The sequence below is a fragment of the Sycon ciliatum genome, chromosome 1 (assembly GCF_964019385.1).
Source record: "Sycon ciliatum chromosome 1, ocSycCili1.1, whole genome shotgun sequence".
In the NCBI taxonomy this organism is placed as follows: domain Eukaryota; kingdom Metazoa; phylum Porifera; class Calcarea; order Leucosolenida; family Sycettidae; genus Sycon; species Sycon ciliatum.
In genome coordinates this window covers 89,220,452-89,236,633 of record NC_088643.1, presented here as the reverse complement: position 1 = coordinate 89,236,633, position 16,182 = coordinate 89,220,452, and the positions used below count along the sequence as shown (strand labels likewise).

General features: G+C 45.6%; 2 protein-coding genes across 3 annotated transcripts; one reads left to right on the top strand and one right to left on the bottom strand.

Annotated features, from left to right (window-relative positions):
* Nucleotides 1–3,312: 3,312 nt before the first annotated feature.
* LOC135806291 (227 kDa spindle- and centromere-associated protein-like) lies at nt 3,313–12,109 on the top strand. 2 transcript variants are annotated; one of them, XM_065320455.1, is made up of 7 exons: nt 3,313–3,869; nt 4,034–4,100; nt 5,478–5,545; nt 8,029–8,073; nt 8,416–8,466; nt 8,953–9,009; nt 9,408–12,109. In XM_065320455.1, the coding sequence occupies exons 1-7, from the start codon at nt 3,840–3,842 to the stop codon at nt 11,688–11,690; spliced, it is 2,601 nt and encodes an 866-aa protein (XP_065176527.1). In that variant the 5' UTR covers nt 3,313–3,839; the 3' UTR covers nt 11,691–12,109. The 2 variants fall into 2 exon arrangements, with proteins under 2 accessions (XP_065176527.1, XP_065176528.1); XM_065320456.1 differs by having other exon boundaries at nt 3,314–3,581.
* Nucleotides 12,110–12,428: 319 nt separating this feature from the next.
* On the bottom strand, nt 12,429–14,013 carry LOC135806292 (torsin-1A-like). Its single transcript, XM_065320458.1, has one exon. It carries the CDS (start codon nt 13,825–13,827, stop codon nt 12,832–12,834), a length of 996 nt encoding a protein of 331 aa, XP_065176530.1. The 5' UTR covers nt 13,828–14,013; the 3' UTR covers nt 12,429–12,831.
* Nucleotides 14,014–16,182: the final 2,169 nt, after the last annotated feature.

Genomic DNA, 16,182 nt, shown 5'->3' with positions numbered 1-16,182 from the left:
GCGCGGTCTTTGCCAGCGATCGAGTTCTCTGCAAGATTTTGCGCAGCTCACACAATAATCGCAAAACGTCAAAACTGACAAAAGCCACAAAAGCGCGAAGGAAAAACAAATGTAGCTTATCTTTTTTTTTGCGGATTTTCTGTCATAGAAACGAAACGACACGTCACCATGGTCACAGACAACCCGGCTGGCCAGACTCCAACTGGGACAGTGACTTGGCCGTAGACGTATAGGATATTACCCAAGTACGAGGGTGTTACCTCCCGAATATCATCCCGACTGCGTAGCAGGAGGGATGATATGAGGGTACGGTAACACCCGAGTACGCGGGTCAATATCCTACTTATCCCAGGTACATCTACGCATTTTGGGGATCGACGCAACTGCGTTCTGAATACAATTACCAAGGTACAGCTATGCCAAAAACAAGATGCTGCCTTTCTTTTCAATCCAGTCAAGGTTTGAGAGCGATGGAGCTCGGGAGACAAGTCCCATTTTAGTAGTTGGACTAGAGAATTGACGAAGATTGCACTGTTATGATACATAGTCATTTGATTCAAAGTAAGGGCCATACTTCAAGTCACGGCGAGATACAACGTCATTATGGATGCTGGTGCTGACTTCCTTGTCATTGGATCGGCGTGGAACTAACTTTCAACGGTTTGGGATCCTTGCTGAACACTGTCCGTGCAGGCAGTAACCACATTGTACATATCGTCGGACATTGGCACCAGTGAGTAAAGTGCATTTCGTTGTATCAAGACTCTTGGTTGTATCACTATCGGCCACTATGCAATCAGAAGAACGTTGATCTTCTTATATTATAGGCATACTGGATTTGTAGCAGCATCTACGTTTTAGATTGTTCTTGTGGTAATCGTACTGGATACAATGTCATGATAATCACTGCGGGTCGCATCTTGCATCCATATCTTATCTACATCACACATGGATTGCTGAGCTCTTCTTCTATCACACTGTTGAATATTCTGTACAAGACATTTCTTCTCACTTTCACGTCTTGTACTTTTCGAGTTGTTACAGTATCTCTCCTTGCAATTAGTAATTTTCACTCGGATGGTGATACTTTGTGTACTTTTCGAGTTTACAAAGAGTGAATGAGAACAGATGCACTTCGAAGTCTCCTTTGTGCCGTAATGTTGAGTTGAATAGTGATTGGAGTTCGTTGTTTGTTTGTGTGTGTGGAATCTGGTTTTGGACGTAGTCACGGAGGTAAGTTCTCTCCGTTCACTTTTACTGTACCGACGGTGCACTCTGCATTGGCATGCTCCCACCCTCTCACGGTTCTGTGTAGTGCATTTTGTCGCTGGGTTCTGATCGAAAGGACTCCAGTGGCAAGATGCATTGCATCGAATCGAGAGGGGGTGGGGGCATGCCAATGCAGGGTGCACCGTAGTAGGTACGGTAAAAGTGAACCCAGTTAATAATGAATATCATCCCGCGCGGGATTGTATTGGCTATTATTTCCCGGTCAGCAAGGCTCCTGATTGGCTGAAACAGGCCTATAGTACCGTACCATGGGATAACAGGTACTACTACATGTACTTTTGTAGCATGCTAGTACGACAGGTACAGACTCAGTGCATGCTGGCAACTGAAATCCTCGCTTGATTTCAGTTGCCAGCACTGTAGTGTAGGTCAGTACAGTTCAAGTCATTGTAGTATGTACCTCGCTGAACTGATGTAGTGATGATCGGATCGGAGGAGGAGTGAGCCGTGCAGCGTGAGGTGACCTCACCTCACTCAGACTAGGCACTTCAGTCACGTGACACGACCTGTCAAAAAGTGCTAACGCTGAATCGCGTACATGCGTGGCACCACGGAAAGGCGCATGCATAGATCGAGCTGGAGCTGCACGGAAGCTGCGCAGGGCCTTCTCGTGTGGCGCAGCGTGTAGCTGAGGCCCTCAGCTTTCGTTTGAGCCCACATACGTCATGATGCGGCAATTTTTTGAACTCACGTACAGTTCGAGTAAAATCGGCAAGGATTTTTCGGGCATTTCACTTGATTGCACGCATTTGCCATGTAGCTCATCGTCTTCAGCGTCGTATTTCCTTTCGGAATCAGTTGTCCTCGTTTGTCCAACACTTTGCGCATTGCTGCGCAAGAAGAAATAATGCGAGGTGTTATTGAAAGCGAGCCGCGACAGGCGTCCTCCCGGCAGTAGTCCTTGTTCGTCGGAGCCCATGCGCATGGCTGCGCAAGAAGAAATGTTGCCAGGTGTTATAATTATATTGGAGTCGCATCGGAGCAGTCGTCCTCTCCTGCAGGCGACGAGTAGGACAGTATATACTTCGGCGACTGGACCAAGAGAGCTGACATCAAAACGGCCTGCTTGGAACAAATCGTCAGCTGATCAGCAGGTGGCTTCCAGCGACCAAGAAAAGCATTGATGGTGATATTATACCAAGAATCCAGCACACACTCTATGCACAAAATCTCTCATGCTGGAGTTGCTGAAGTTTCAGTAGTCCCAAATATTTGCAAACGATGTTCTACATGTAATAGTTTGTCATTTCTTTCCGTCAAATACGCGGTAAAATTCTAGTTTGCTCAGTCTTCGGCTCATTGTTCTTCCGTACTCGTCACCACATCAATACTGTACATGTAGCAACAATGTGTTCTAGCACTGAATTATTGTAGTTACTTTATCTTACCTCAAAGTCTCATCTTATGCTTTTCCAAAGGCTTCTCTGCACTGTTTTCATGCTGTTGCGATGGAGTTGCTATGGAGTTGCCATGGTGACCACACCCGATATCTTCGTCTGAGCTGCCGGACGGATGAAAAATGCGAAGTTTTTCCAAACCATGCTGTTTCTGCATTCATCTGGTTATTTTGACCTGCTTCCAGCGAGCCTGGTATTTTGCCACTATAGACACTGAAGCAAGTCCTACCAATTTCTGATATGCTGCTGGTGCCGTCGAAATACTGAAATTGCCGTTATTCAATTCTCCGACTTTGGATGGCTATATCTCTGTGCCAAGTTATTCTTTTTGCTTCAAATTTTCTGTGGAGTCTTCCTAAACCTATCTGAATCGGATACAAGAAAGAAATACGAGTATTTCTGGTTTTGAAAAAACCGCCTGAAGTGCCTACTCAGACTCCTCACGACCTCACAGTCCTCCTGTATCCCGTCCCGTCTATCTGCCATTCTGCATCTAACCGATCCTGTGCCTTTTTCAAAGAATCAAACGTGACTGGGCCATGGCATGGGGTCGGGATCGCGATATCGGTCCATCACTGCATCAGGCATCACTGCATCATGCTGCATGCAGAGAATTTGTGTTTCCATGGTGTGCAGTGTTGGCCTTTTCTTGTGGACCCACGCGAACCTGAACCTGGTACGATACGAGTCATGGACATCTACGAGTTTCCTTTCCTGTAAAAAAATATCCTTATCAGAATGCCCGTACATGTAGACTCTACACAAGGCTCAAGTCTCGACTCAAGAACTACTCTTATTGATCAAGAACACCTGAAGCTGAAGTGAAGGCTGTGCCTGTGTGCACGCAGACCACTCACTGGCGGCCGGTACTAGGCGGTAGACCTCTACATCATGGTATGTTACTTGATCGTTGACGTTTTGCCAGATCTGTGGTTGTTTACTTTTCGGATTGTTTCCGGCAGTCATCCTCCGCGTTTTCCCCGGCCTCGCTCGACTTCAAGCACAATACTTGAGCATGGCTATCCCAATGTAGCAGTGATAAAAAGGGACACGTGCTCTTTTTCATTCCAGTAAACTTTCAGTCCTTGCACCAGCTCACGTAGCACTTGTCACCGTTGAGGGCTAAGAGAATTGTGAAAGGATTACAGTAAGATGTCTCGTTTGACACCATCCGCCCTCAAGGTAAATTATATTTTGCAGCATCTATTCAAGTTGTCCTTCCAACCATACCCACACGCTCAAGACTGTTCACAACCCATACAGACACGGGATCAGGGCAAACTAGAGACAAGTTGGATGACATGCATTGACACACTGCTTCACTTGTTGTTATTCGTGTTGCACAGTTTCAGCTGCCTGATATGCGAGCAGATTCGAAGCAGAAAAAAGCAACAAAGCAGGATGAGAGTGCAGGTAGGTGCTAGTGGGCATGGGGTTAGGTCGGGAACTAAGGGCATGTTCGTTTGGTAGGATCGGGATCCCGATCCACCGGATCCACTGGATTCGCACCCTTTCGATTGGTCGAATCTGGATCCGGATCCTTCGGATTTGGATCCAAATGTGACCTTTGTGCGTATATGGCGGGTAAAAACCATTTTTGTACAGATTGTGATACGCACACGTGGATGGAGATAGAGCTTGTTGACTTTTTGTACGACGGAGGCGATGAGTACGACGTTCATCCTTTTGGGTGATTTGTGAGCGCCATTGTCAACATGGCAACAGTCAAGGTCCAAAATAAAGTGTTCAGTTGAATCTGAATGATCCGATGGATCTGAGATCTGGATCCCGATCCTTACCAATCGAACATGCCCTAAAACTGGCAAGGCTCGACCTTAGGCCAGGTGCATGCCACTGAGGCACGACACGCCACGGTCTACAGTAGTGCAGCTGCAGGCCCCAGTAGTGCCGGACATGGCATCAGTGCAAACTTCCTTACTCACTTTGATGAGTTTGATCCGACTATAGCAGATTGGATGCAAGCACACATGGCAAGAACTCAAAAATAATAATAATGCTAGCGTTTTTTTATGACAGCCGTCACATGATGGTTGCTAAGCAGGTCCGTACACTGCCTGCATCTCAGATTTGCCCATAACTCAGGACAGGTCAATTACCATGTACATGTCTACCCCCGTTAGTATGGCAGCGGTTACAAGACAAACCTCATTACATGTAGTAGACAAGCACATCTCCGTAGCGCTAACCAACAGCCTTCCAGCTCGGAAGGTTTGAGGTTAAGGAGAGCCCGAGGAGGGGAGGGTAAGCGCAACGAAAATGAGTACAAGCTAAAGTCCCACGGGAACAAAGAATGTCGATTGTTACTGGACGGTAACGAGACCAGTAAGATACCGGTACTTGACAAAGCGGTCTAACAACAATCCGAAGCTGCAAAGCAGCACACCACCCAACTTGGGTGACTCGGAAATATCAAAGATAAGTACAAAAGGGGAAGCTTTGCGAAAACGAATTGTACAAAACCGAACCCCAAACTGTGTAGTTGACTACACAACAAGTATGTGTTGAAGCTAGGTGTCAGGTTGTCGAATGTCTCAGTACTCTGTGAGTTTTGTGCCTAGTTGTTGCACTTTCTGACTGGATATACATGTAGTATCTAGTTACAGTGGTGGACAGTTACTCTTAACCCGTATCCATACATATGTCCTTTTCCTTTCTACATTTATTATTGGCTCAACATCCGAGTTTCTTTGCATCCTGTTTAGTATTGTGCATTTTTTTTCATTTCACAATGCAGAAAGTCTCCATACATGTGTTTGGCCATGCTTACAGGCTCAGAGTCGACAACACCGTCGTCATCAGCACACCATAGTGCTGATGGAAGCATACGAGGTCTCCGTGTAAGTACCGAGCCAGCGGGCTCTATTTGGGAATTCCGTGTATGATATTCCCTTTACTACAGTCCGTTTCAAAAAGATTTACAATCCTGGCGATCGCCCGCGGAGTTTGGCGTCTTACCGTATGAGCACTCGAGCGCTGCCTGGAAAAACTCACTGTGAACTCGAAGAAATATTCCGCCCAAAAGCAGGAAAAATGACAACTCACTCACGTTGATACTGTCATGTACGTCTGGTTTACAACAAACGAGTTCTTCCTCGTATCGATAATGGAGTCAGAGAGGACATGTCGAAACGAAAGTGTTGTAAAATTAATGTTGACGAGCTGCATGGGTCCCAATTCGTTTTGTGACCAAAATAGTTTCTTTGAGCTGCGATGCAATTTACTCACCGTGTTACGAAAACGACATCGACACGGACATATTCCCAAGGCCATGACTTGGCAAAGCTATCCGTGTGACTTCGACGACATTTTGAGAAAAGCAGACGCTTGTGAACGCTGATAGAAGACGGCGTTGACTGCTAAATTCAAATAAATTGGCGATCTTGAAATACTAAAATAAATCTCAAAAAGCTACAGCTACATTGATGACTTCCATTATAATTCACTCACACCATTGCAGTGTTGTGGGTGTGTTCACATGGCGTGAGCCAGTCAAGTGTCAGTCAGTTCGGCAGGAAGCGCGAGCTCCAACAATAAGTCGTTTGGTGCAGCCATCTTCTTTGTCTTGTATGTACCAGCTTGATCACCAAAACAATGAAAAAAAGTTTGACTTGAGGATAGGTTGGGATTTGAACTCACAACTTCATGGTCAGCAGACAGCATTCATAACCACAAGGCCAAAAAGGAAAGGATAAATCGTGGGTTTTGATAAAAAATCGACACTGGCTTCCTGGGCAAATTGTAAACCATGGGAAAAGGCCGGAAACCTGGCCGAAATTCTAACTCCTTAACGGTTGGTCCAATTGTTCCGAAACCTTCACAGAACAATTTGCCGTGTCCTAACAAGCCATTCTATGTACTTTGTTGTCCAAATTTCCCTTATCTTCATACTTTTTAAGACCCAAACCTGATTGTAAATCTTTTTGAAACAGACTATAGTACATGCATTTTTGTTTTACAAGTACAGTAAAACCTGGTTTAAGCAACCACCCCACGGTGCAAGCAAAAGCGGTCGTTAAAGGCAGGTGGTCTTTAGAACTAGGTCCCATACATTCGTGGTATATCGGATTATGCATACATGTGCATGATTGTACTTCCATGTACTCATATTGACGGGTGTGGAGCATAGAATACTTTCGTGCAGAAAAAGCACACCTCACTGGAGTGCATGCAGCGCATTCTGCACTGTCACTTGTCACTTCAGTTGACCGCATTCACTTGCTTCAGAGCGCACTTCAACCCTGTTGCAGTCAACTCTGCCACCCAAGATGGCACTTTTGGTGAGTTTTGGTCGCTGTGTGCAGGTCCAATATGGCACGTAGTACACACAAAGTCGGTCGCTGGTCGCGCAAGGCAAGTGGTCGCTGTATCCGGTGCAGTTTCTGTATAGAACTGTCCGTGCATGGAAAAACGGTCGTTACGAGCAGGTGGTCGCTAAGACAGAGGTCGCTTACACCAGGTTTTACTGTATAGCTAATTCCACTTGGAGTGAACTCACTTGTAGTGAATTTTGGGATGTTCTGCAATACCTTTTTTCCGATGTCCACTGTTGAACTCATACAAGATCGACGTCATGCAGCAATTTGTTTACAGTTTGTGAACCCGATCAGAATCTCACTGCATTTAGACCGGTGTGATAATATACATGTATCTCTATCGGTCTACATAAGACCGGCTTTCTACGTAGTACAGTGTACTGGGTAGTCATTTTAACAGATGCGTTTGATTGCAGTAGCCCTTCCTTCAATCTACTACAGTTAGATCTCACTGATCCTGTCCTCTTTCATTTGAATTCCGTGATAACAGGTGGAACTTTGGTGATTGGAGTATATTATGGCAGACACTGGGGATACTTATACAGTGTGAAGTTCTTTTTGCATACTCGCCAACCCCTGGCAAACAGTTTCCTTGACAGTGATGAGGTGTTTCCTTTGATTTTGCCCATTTTCCCTTGATCTGCTATTTTACATCAAAAGTTGTGCAAAATACATTCGCTAATGTACGACAAAAACGTACTTGTCCAAGCGCTTACTCAACTTCTCAAGTGTTCTTGCTCGCTAGAGCTTCGTTGTGGGCACAGCACTGCTCGATCGCGAGCGTCCAAAACACTGAAAATCCACAAAAAAAGGTGATGACGGACATTTTTCGAAAAATACGGTAGACGTTATAACTTTTCCGGTATACCGGGACGAGGGCGTGTTTTCCTAGATTTTCCCCAAAATACCGGTAGGGTTGGCAAGTATGCGTTCGGTTATCCTGGTCCCTTACCACTGCAAATATGTTCATACTGTGCGGTTGCATCTTGCGTGTTGTGTTGCTGCAGTCCATGAGTGGCTTGTTGGGTGGTCTAGGCCGACGCAAGGATCAGGTGAGCATCTTCCAATAGCTTTGGGAAGTGAAGTCCGCACTGTGGAACCTGATGCATTGGTGGATAGTGGATACGTGCAGATATGCGTTTCAATGTACATGCCGGTATAGATTGTGACATGATTTATGATCAAGTTCGGTTGGTTCGTTGTTCCCTGATCATGATGATTTCTTTCGTTCCAATGAACTTGGAGTAGCAATAGCAGTGGATGGCATGTTCTTGGTAGTCACTGCACCAATAGTGCAAAGTCCAGAGTGTTCAACTGCGCAGATGGGTTTAAGCCAGCACAATTTGTGTAAATAACTGTTGTTGTGCATGTGGTTTGGTTATTTGTGCTTGAAGACATCTGAGTTGACGGATGAAAGTCACCGCTACCTTCAAGAGAAGTTTGAGGTATGACATACATTTGTGTATCTGGGTATTCGTGACAGTGTACTAGTACTTGAAGTACAGTCAGACCTCACTTACCTGCTCCTCTTTTATCCGGATCCCTCGCCATCCGGAAGAAAATCGTTGGTTACCGATTTACAGCATGTCATGCATACATACAGTATGTGTGTTCGATTATCCGGTTCCTTCGCCTATCCGGGTATTTTTGTCGAAAATGGATGTATGCGGTTAAGCAAGGTCTAACTGTACGCTGATGCTGTTGAGTTGATGTTGGATGTTTGTGTTGAATGCTGATAACAAGAGCCCATAGTCCCCACATGGTATTGCATGTGATCACACTATGCAGCCTGCATTCTACAAGACGTCTTGCACCCTGACATTTACCTTTACTGCATGTAGTGTGGTGTCCATTGGAAGTCCCAAACTTCATATTACACTCAATAACGTTAATAGTGTTTGATTTTATGCATCTTGCCTACATCTATTTAGAGTGCTAAGGAAGATTTTCAACACCAGACATCTGAGCTTTTGCGGGAGCTCTCCAAGGTATGTCAGGAAAAAGGCATTTGTACATTAGGCGCTGCGGAACGGGGTCTCCGCTCTAGGGTACTTATGTACTTATTCTTCGAGATTCCAGGGTCTTCGTTCTCACCATGTGCTTGTACATTCACGTAATACAGGCACCGGTACATGCACACTGTGTTTGCACGGTTACACGAGACACGACACTGATGCAACTTTTAGCTTTGACCACTTGATCATGTGACCATTTGTACAAGTATACGTGATCACATTGGCTACAAAGACAAGTCACCTGATGATTGCATTGATCAAGGAACTCAGAGTTGTGAAAACTCTTAGAACCTCCTTTGTGCTGTTTGTGTGTGATCACATTGGCTATACCGGTATGTATGTGTGTGTTTGTCTATGGTGAACTTTACCAGGTGTATAGCGAGAAAGATGCGCTTGAGAAGGAGAGAGATGAGTTGACCTCGCAACTTTCAATCTCTACCGTGTCCAGCCGTGTCCACTCCGGATCCTGCACACCGACGATACCCATGTTGTCTGGTTCAGGCTGTGCTGCTATGGAAGCTTCCCGGGACTGTTTCAGTGCAAACATCACGGACGTGCAGCGTTTGAGAGCAGAGACGATCGTACTGTCTCGAGCTCTTGCCATGTCACGTGGGGAGACCACACTCAGTGAACAACACTCTTCAGATGAGTCGGATAAGACACGTAGCATATGTTCTCTAATTGAGGAGAAGCTAGAAGCTGGTCTTCTGCAACTTCAGTCTCATGTTGGGGAGCATGTAGCTGCTAAAGGTGATGCTGAGCGCACACCCTCGCTGTCGCCATCTTGGAATGACGCCAAACAAAGCATGCTCGATGCACTACTCTCCACTATGGTTCAGTTCACTGCCCCCAGCTGTGACCGCTCGCAGCAGTCATCACAAGCAGCGCAAACTGATAACATGTCAGCTGCACAGCTGCCTGACGATATTGAGCTGAGTGTTCTGGTCAAGGAGCGTGACCTGCTACGTACGGACCTGTTGCAGGTGGTGGCGGAGCGTGATAATGCCAAGAAGACCGCACAAGAAGATCTTGCGAAATGGAAAAACAAGGCAAGGAGCAAGCAGAGTACACTGGTCAAGGTTCAAGCTGAGAAAGACCAGCTGTACACTCAGTATAGTAAGTGCTCTGACCGTGTAGCTGAGTTGGAGAGTGAGTGTACGCAAGTGCGTGATGAGTTGGCATACATGCAAAGTCGCCTGCTGACACGCAATGATGGCGCTGCTCAAGTCACTGAAGGTCTCCGGGAGGAGATTGTTGATCTGCAGGCTCAGTTAGGAGAGGCTAGGCGATTTGCTGCAGGTTTAGACTCCTCTTTGATCAATTCTGGCACTCCTAATAGGGTTCCTATGCTGGAGGAAGAAATTGCTGCTCTGAGCAGAGAGATTGAGTCCCTGGGTGCCAAACTTACTAGCACTGAGCAAATTGCTGAAAGCCGTAAGTCCTTGGCTGATGAACTAGCAGTTGAAAAGCAATCGCTACTTGATCAGTTGAATATGCAAGCGAACCAACATAAGGAGTTGCTGGAGAGGAAAGAGCAGGAGATCCTATCATTGCAGGGTACTGTCAGTGAACTTGAACATCTACAGGAAGCCATCTCGTCCCTGGAAGCTCTGAAAGATGAACTTTCCCGATCTCACAAGGACTGTTTATCTTTGCAGCAAAAATTGGAGGAGAACAGGAGAGGCCATGCCAGTCAATTGAGTGAAATGCAGCAAGGCCTATCTGATGCTGAGGATCGATGTTCTGCGCTCTCTGCTGAGCTGAATGGTGCAAACGAGACGGTGGATGAAGCCCGCGCAAAGGTTATTATTACCGAGCGCAAAGCTGCCGCAACGCTGAAGGACATGAAGCATCAACTTACGCTTGAGTCGAAGCGTGTCAGCCGGCTGCAGCAAGATCTACAGATTCTTCTGGCGGAGGAAGAAGCACAAGAAGCAGAGTCTAGTAGCTCACCAGACGCAACCGGTGCGGTTTCATTGGCAAGAGCACCTGTTGAGATGATGAAGAGAATGACCAGCTTGTCGTCTGCCAAATTTGAAGACATGTTATCTTCAATTGGCAATCTAAGTATGGAGAATGGATCTTTTCTGAAAAAGCGCGTATTGTCTGATGCGGCACACAGCAGTAACACAAGTTCCCACGTTTCCTCCCCTGACATCCAGGAGGGGGCAGTAGTAGCACATGTACCTGTGAATGACAAGCGCTATCTCTACAAGAGTTTCTCTGAACTAGAAGCCATCATTTGCAATCTGCAAACTGAGAAACGTGACCTGGGGGAACGTGTCAGTCATTTGGAACAAAATGCCGCTGGCATGGCTGATGAGTTGGTGGAGAAATCTGCCATAATTCGGTCATGCCTTGGGTCCCAGACTTCTGTTGGCACAAGTGGAAAGTCCATGTCTTCTTCCATTCTCTCTCCATCCATGCCTGCCAACCTATTCAAGAAACTCACTTCCTTTGGAGAATCGCCATCAGATTCACCAACTCACGTGGATGACTCTGATAATGTTGATCTTCTTCAGCGTCGTGTTGAGGAGGGTATAATAAAGGTCACACATCTTGAGCAGACAGTTGGTGACTTGATGGCTGATAACAACAGGCTGCAAGTGGAGAGAAATCACTTGTTACAGATTGTCGACTCTATTGGTCAGTAGCTATGTTCAGTTGACTTTGCTGCTTTCTCACCCGACCCCAGCTGGCTCTATATCGTCACTTTCAATCACATTCTGCTGCTTCCACTGGCATCGACTGATTTGGAGTCGATTTGACGCTGCATTTTCTGTGCAGACTTGACCTAGAATGTTGATTGTGCTACTTTTTTATTTTATGTTTTTAGTGAATATGACTGGAGTAAACAAGGAGACAAATTGTCATCAGATTTTTAGAAACGTTCAATTCAAATTTGGAAATCGTATTTATTTGGATCCATTTTTTTTAGCTAAGATGGTCACATTTTCCACGCAGTCGTACCAATGGTGCAATATGCTTTCACACTCTCTGCAGTTGCTTTGTCAAAATCAATGTTTCCCAAGCACACACTACAAGTCATGTAATAATTATGCTTTCGATCTCAGGGTATGTTCGATTGGTCGGATTTGAATCCATGTTCATTTTAACAAATCTGGACTCAGATCCGGCAGATTTGGACCCGACCAACTGCCAAATGTCTGCCCCTAAACGAAGAACAGTGTCGCAAGCATGGTGTACTGTGTAGTATGTATACGCGTGAATAGACAGTTGTTTCGCAAGAGGCTGTGAGAGTTTGTTGCACTGCATTGCTGGCACGCATGGTAGTTATTTTCCCCGTCCCAAAATGCCCGGCAGTACTGCCCAACAAGTTTCCGAAAATTGCTAGGAAAACCTCCACAACAACAGGTGGACCGCACCACAGATGAAAAAGGGGTTTGTTAGTGCAGCAGTTCAGAAATATACAATGTACATGTAATTCATGTGTTACAACACGGATAGAATTGCCAGCACCCCTATCTTGTGAAAATCGTGAAAGATAACCTAACTGACATTGCAGGAAACAGATGATGTCAGACCAGCTTGACAAGGCACATGCACACTTAAAAATTCCCCGCAGTAATCCCCAGCCTCCAGGTTGCCTGATATGACAACAGACCAGAGAATTGTGTAAAATAGAAAAAAAAAGAACAAAAAGGATGTGTGTGAAAAGCAGACGAGCAAAACAGATGGCGGAGAGCCTTCTAAAGTAGCAGAATGCTAACTGCGTTAAAGCGGTTAAAAAATATTTCTCAAGAAAACATTATGGCGAGTACGAGTGCCAAAAACTCAACAGTGGATGTGAACCTGGGATCTGATCTTTTTACACCCACCGCGAGCAAATAAATTATTTAAATCTGCGTCCTTGCCGAAGTCATAGTAAACAACCTGGTTGGCTATGGTGGAAACGAGGTCGTCTGTAAACTTACAGTGGTTACTCATCTTCCTGATCTCTACTTTAATACATTCTTTGATGTGCTTGCTTTCCAGTGGCAGGAAGGGAAGATGCAAGTCTATAACCTGCTTTGTAATCAGGCTGGAAAATTTGAAGCCGCCGTCACTATTGTAGGAGTATTTGGAGAGCACACGGTCAAAGATGCTGGCTTGCAACTTGTGTCGCTGATGCCCGGCCTGGTAGTGATCATGGACTTGAGCTGCTATCTCCTTTGCTCCAAGGTTAGTGGTGAAGATGAAGATAGTGTTGCGGTAGTCCACTCCTTCAATGTGTGCAAACGGTTCCAAGAAAGGCAGTACTTCATCTATAAGGCCTTCGGGAAACTTCTCGATCTCCTCAAACACGAACAGACTGTATCCACAGCGGCTTGAATTTCCTGAGATCCAACTTGCCAACTGATGTTTATATCTCTGGACGTGTTCCTTGCCACTCAATGGAAAGTGACGATTGGCTATAAATCGGTGGAAGTATTGAGACTGCTCGCCCAATTTTAGGAGATGCTGGGCTACCAACTGTGTTACATACGTCTTCCCTGTACCAGTCGAGCCGTGGAGAGCTACTGCCAGAGCTTTGTTGGATGGAGCAAGGCGATGAGATCTGATCAATTTCGGTAAGTACTTCTCCACCAAATGCTGGCCAAATAAGTTGGCGTCAAGAGCTTTATCCAACTGGGTTAAATTGTACGTTGTCCAATGCTCATTACAGGGCTCACCGAGAACAAAATCATACGCTGATTGAACTGTCCGTCGAAAGCCAAAGACACACAGAGAAGGCTGTGCACAGGCCACAAGCCACAGCAGCACGACAAGGAAGTTGGCTACGACAGACATTCGGGCTCTTTACGCTGCAACGCATACGACCATCATCATGACACAGACTTATTCGTCAAACCGTCCAACTCCTGTGCACCTGTCGCCGACTACTTCTTGGCTTCAGACACCTCAAGTGGCGACTGCTTTCTGACTCCCAATCTCCATTTCCCAAGTCGACAAGACAAAAAAAACATCACTGAAGACTTCTTTGCATGTGAAGAATCAGGATATTTTTTTCAAAAGGGGGAAAGACCGCAAGACACTTTTTGAAGAAAAAACTCCAAAATATGACGTAATGAAAGTAATCAATACGTCATCGCGGAGTCGCGGACCATGCGCATGCGGCGCGGCGGCATGCGGCATTGCGCTATAGCGCTACATACAAAATTTTTTAATGTAGATCTCTACACATGATACAGCTAGACAGTCGTAGCACTGTACTGTGTAGATCTACGTGTATCATGGTACAGTGCGTATCGGTTAACTTATAGTGTGGTCGTATACAAGAATATACTGCCTACAAGAATGACCACTCATTTTTTCATAATCATAACACCTATTTTATGTGTATTTTTATTCTTACAAGCAGTATTATCGCATAGTAGAATATATCGGCCCTAAGAATGGATTTTGTGTAGCAAAATATGACAGATTAGTGCAAAGTGTATCGCCTGTAGTAATAACATCTGTGCTCTGTGCATGCTCAATACAATAATATTCAACACAAAAAGAGAGTTATGTCCAACTGAGCATTGTAGAACCACTTTTTCTGTCCAGACTCTTTCTTCCGACTTCTCTCCTATCTGCTGCTCCGCAGTCGCCTAGCACGACCGCGAGTCTGATCCGTGTGTATCATGATTGTGTAGACCTACATGATTGTACGTGTCCACATGCCAAACATGTATTTATGTCACACGTGCATATGATATGTCACACGTGATTTATCGTGTGTAAGAAATAGCGGCAATAAGAATCAAATGTCGTTTTTCAAACACCCACGCTATAACCGATACCTACTGTATCATCATGATCATGCACTGATGCAGTATCAAGACTCGGTAGATCTACTCTTGCAGTCTTGTAGTGTGTGTATTGGCAGGATGCATCAAGAAGATTCAAGACAAGACGGGTCAAGCCTCTCAAAAAGAGTCAACAGTAGATCTACGACTCGAGTCCCGGTAAACCATGTAAACTGTTGATCATGGTTTGGACTCTTGGTGGTTATGCATGCACTCTGGCCCCTTCTGGGTGGGGGAGTCTTGAGCACAGACTGTGGTCTGTGCAGGGAGCCCTACACATATCGGTATGTGCGCTGGAGCTCCCTGCAGCGTGGTGTATTATCATGGTATACAATGTACATGTACAATCCGTCATGTAGGTGTACACTACCCAGGATGAGCATAGGGCAAACACGAAAAGCAAGAGTAAAATTTTTAAAAAAATACTTCGAAGTAATACTAGTACCGGCATGGGGAGAATAATTATAATCTTTGGCTGCAGGACTCGCAGACAACAGTCAGTAGAGGATTGTACCAGCTGCGAATGGCGGATTCCAACTCGCTGCTAGGAGATCAACAACGGGGAAATCTTACGCCCCTCCCCCTAGAATACGGAGAGTCTGGACCTGGGTGGTCATAATTCCCTACCAACCGGTCTCTGATTGCAGTCCGGCAGGAACAGCTTTTCCATACAGTACAGTGTGTTCTCTGAATCTCTGCGGCTTGTGATATGCTGTCATCACCACACGCCTGCATGTACTCTGGGTAGTAGATGTACACACGACTCCAACGGCTAGCCCTGGCCTGGCATACCAGCAGGGCCGGGGGGGGGGGGGCAATAATGATATGAATACAATGGTCTCTTGAATTGAATGCAGCAGGGACAATCCCTCTTGATGGCATTTGCAGCTCACGGCGGCAGCACTCAAACCTGTAGTGTGTGTGTGTGTTGTAAGTTCTTGCACTCACTTATCAAGGAGATGATGGTGTGTTCACATGATGCACCTCAATGTGAACTTTGTGTGAAGTACAGATATTTCTTCAGTTGAAGTCTACTACAGTGGAGATTGGATATAAGTTCATATAACGACCTTGGGAATAACGACAAATCGAGTTTAGCGACACAATTCTGTTGCCCAAGTCGTAAGTCCTTTCTGTACATTATAGACCGGGTATAACGACCTCGAAAATAATGACAGATCGAATTTACTGACACTTTTTTGGTGCCCGAACACCTGAAAAACAGTGAAAATACATCGGATATAATGACTTTCCTCTTGTATCAGGCAGACTGGCATGTCTGGAACATGGTATAATATGGCTGTGCCACGTGCCCGGACCTCCGGGGTCACTCATGTGTGCTTTACATTGCACG

Bases quoted from the DNA above. Each gene is read 5' to 3' on its own strand.
- LOC135806291 (XM_065320455.1), top strand. From the start codon at position 3,840: ATGTCTCGTTTGACACCATCCGCCCTCAAG. The intron at 5,546-8,028 runs GTAAGTACCGAG...GTGTTGCTGCAG, and splicing joins GAAGCATACGAGGTCTCCGT to TCCATGAGTGGCTTGTTGGG. The intron at 9,010-9,407 runs GTATGTCAGGAA...GAACTTTACCAG, and splicing joins TTTTGCGGGAGCTCTCCAAG to GTGTATAGCGAGAAAGATGC.
- LOC135806292 (XM_065320458.1), bottom strand. From the start codon at position 13,827: ATGTCTGTCGTAGCCAACTTCCTTGTCGTGCTGCTGTGGCTTGTGGCC.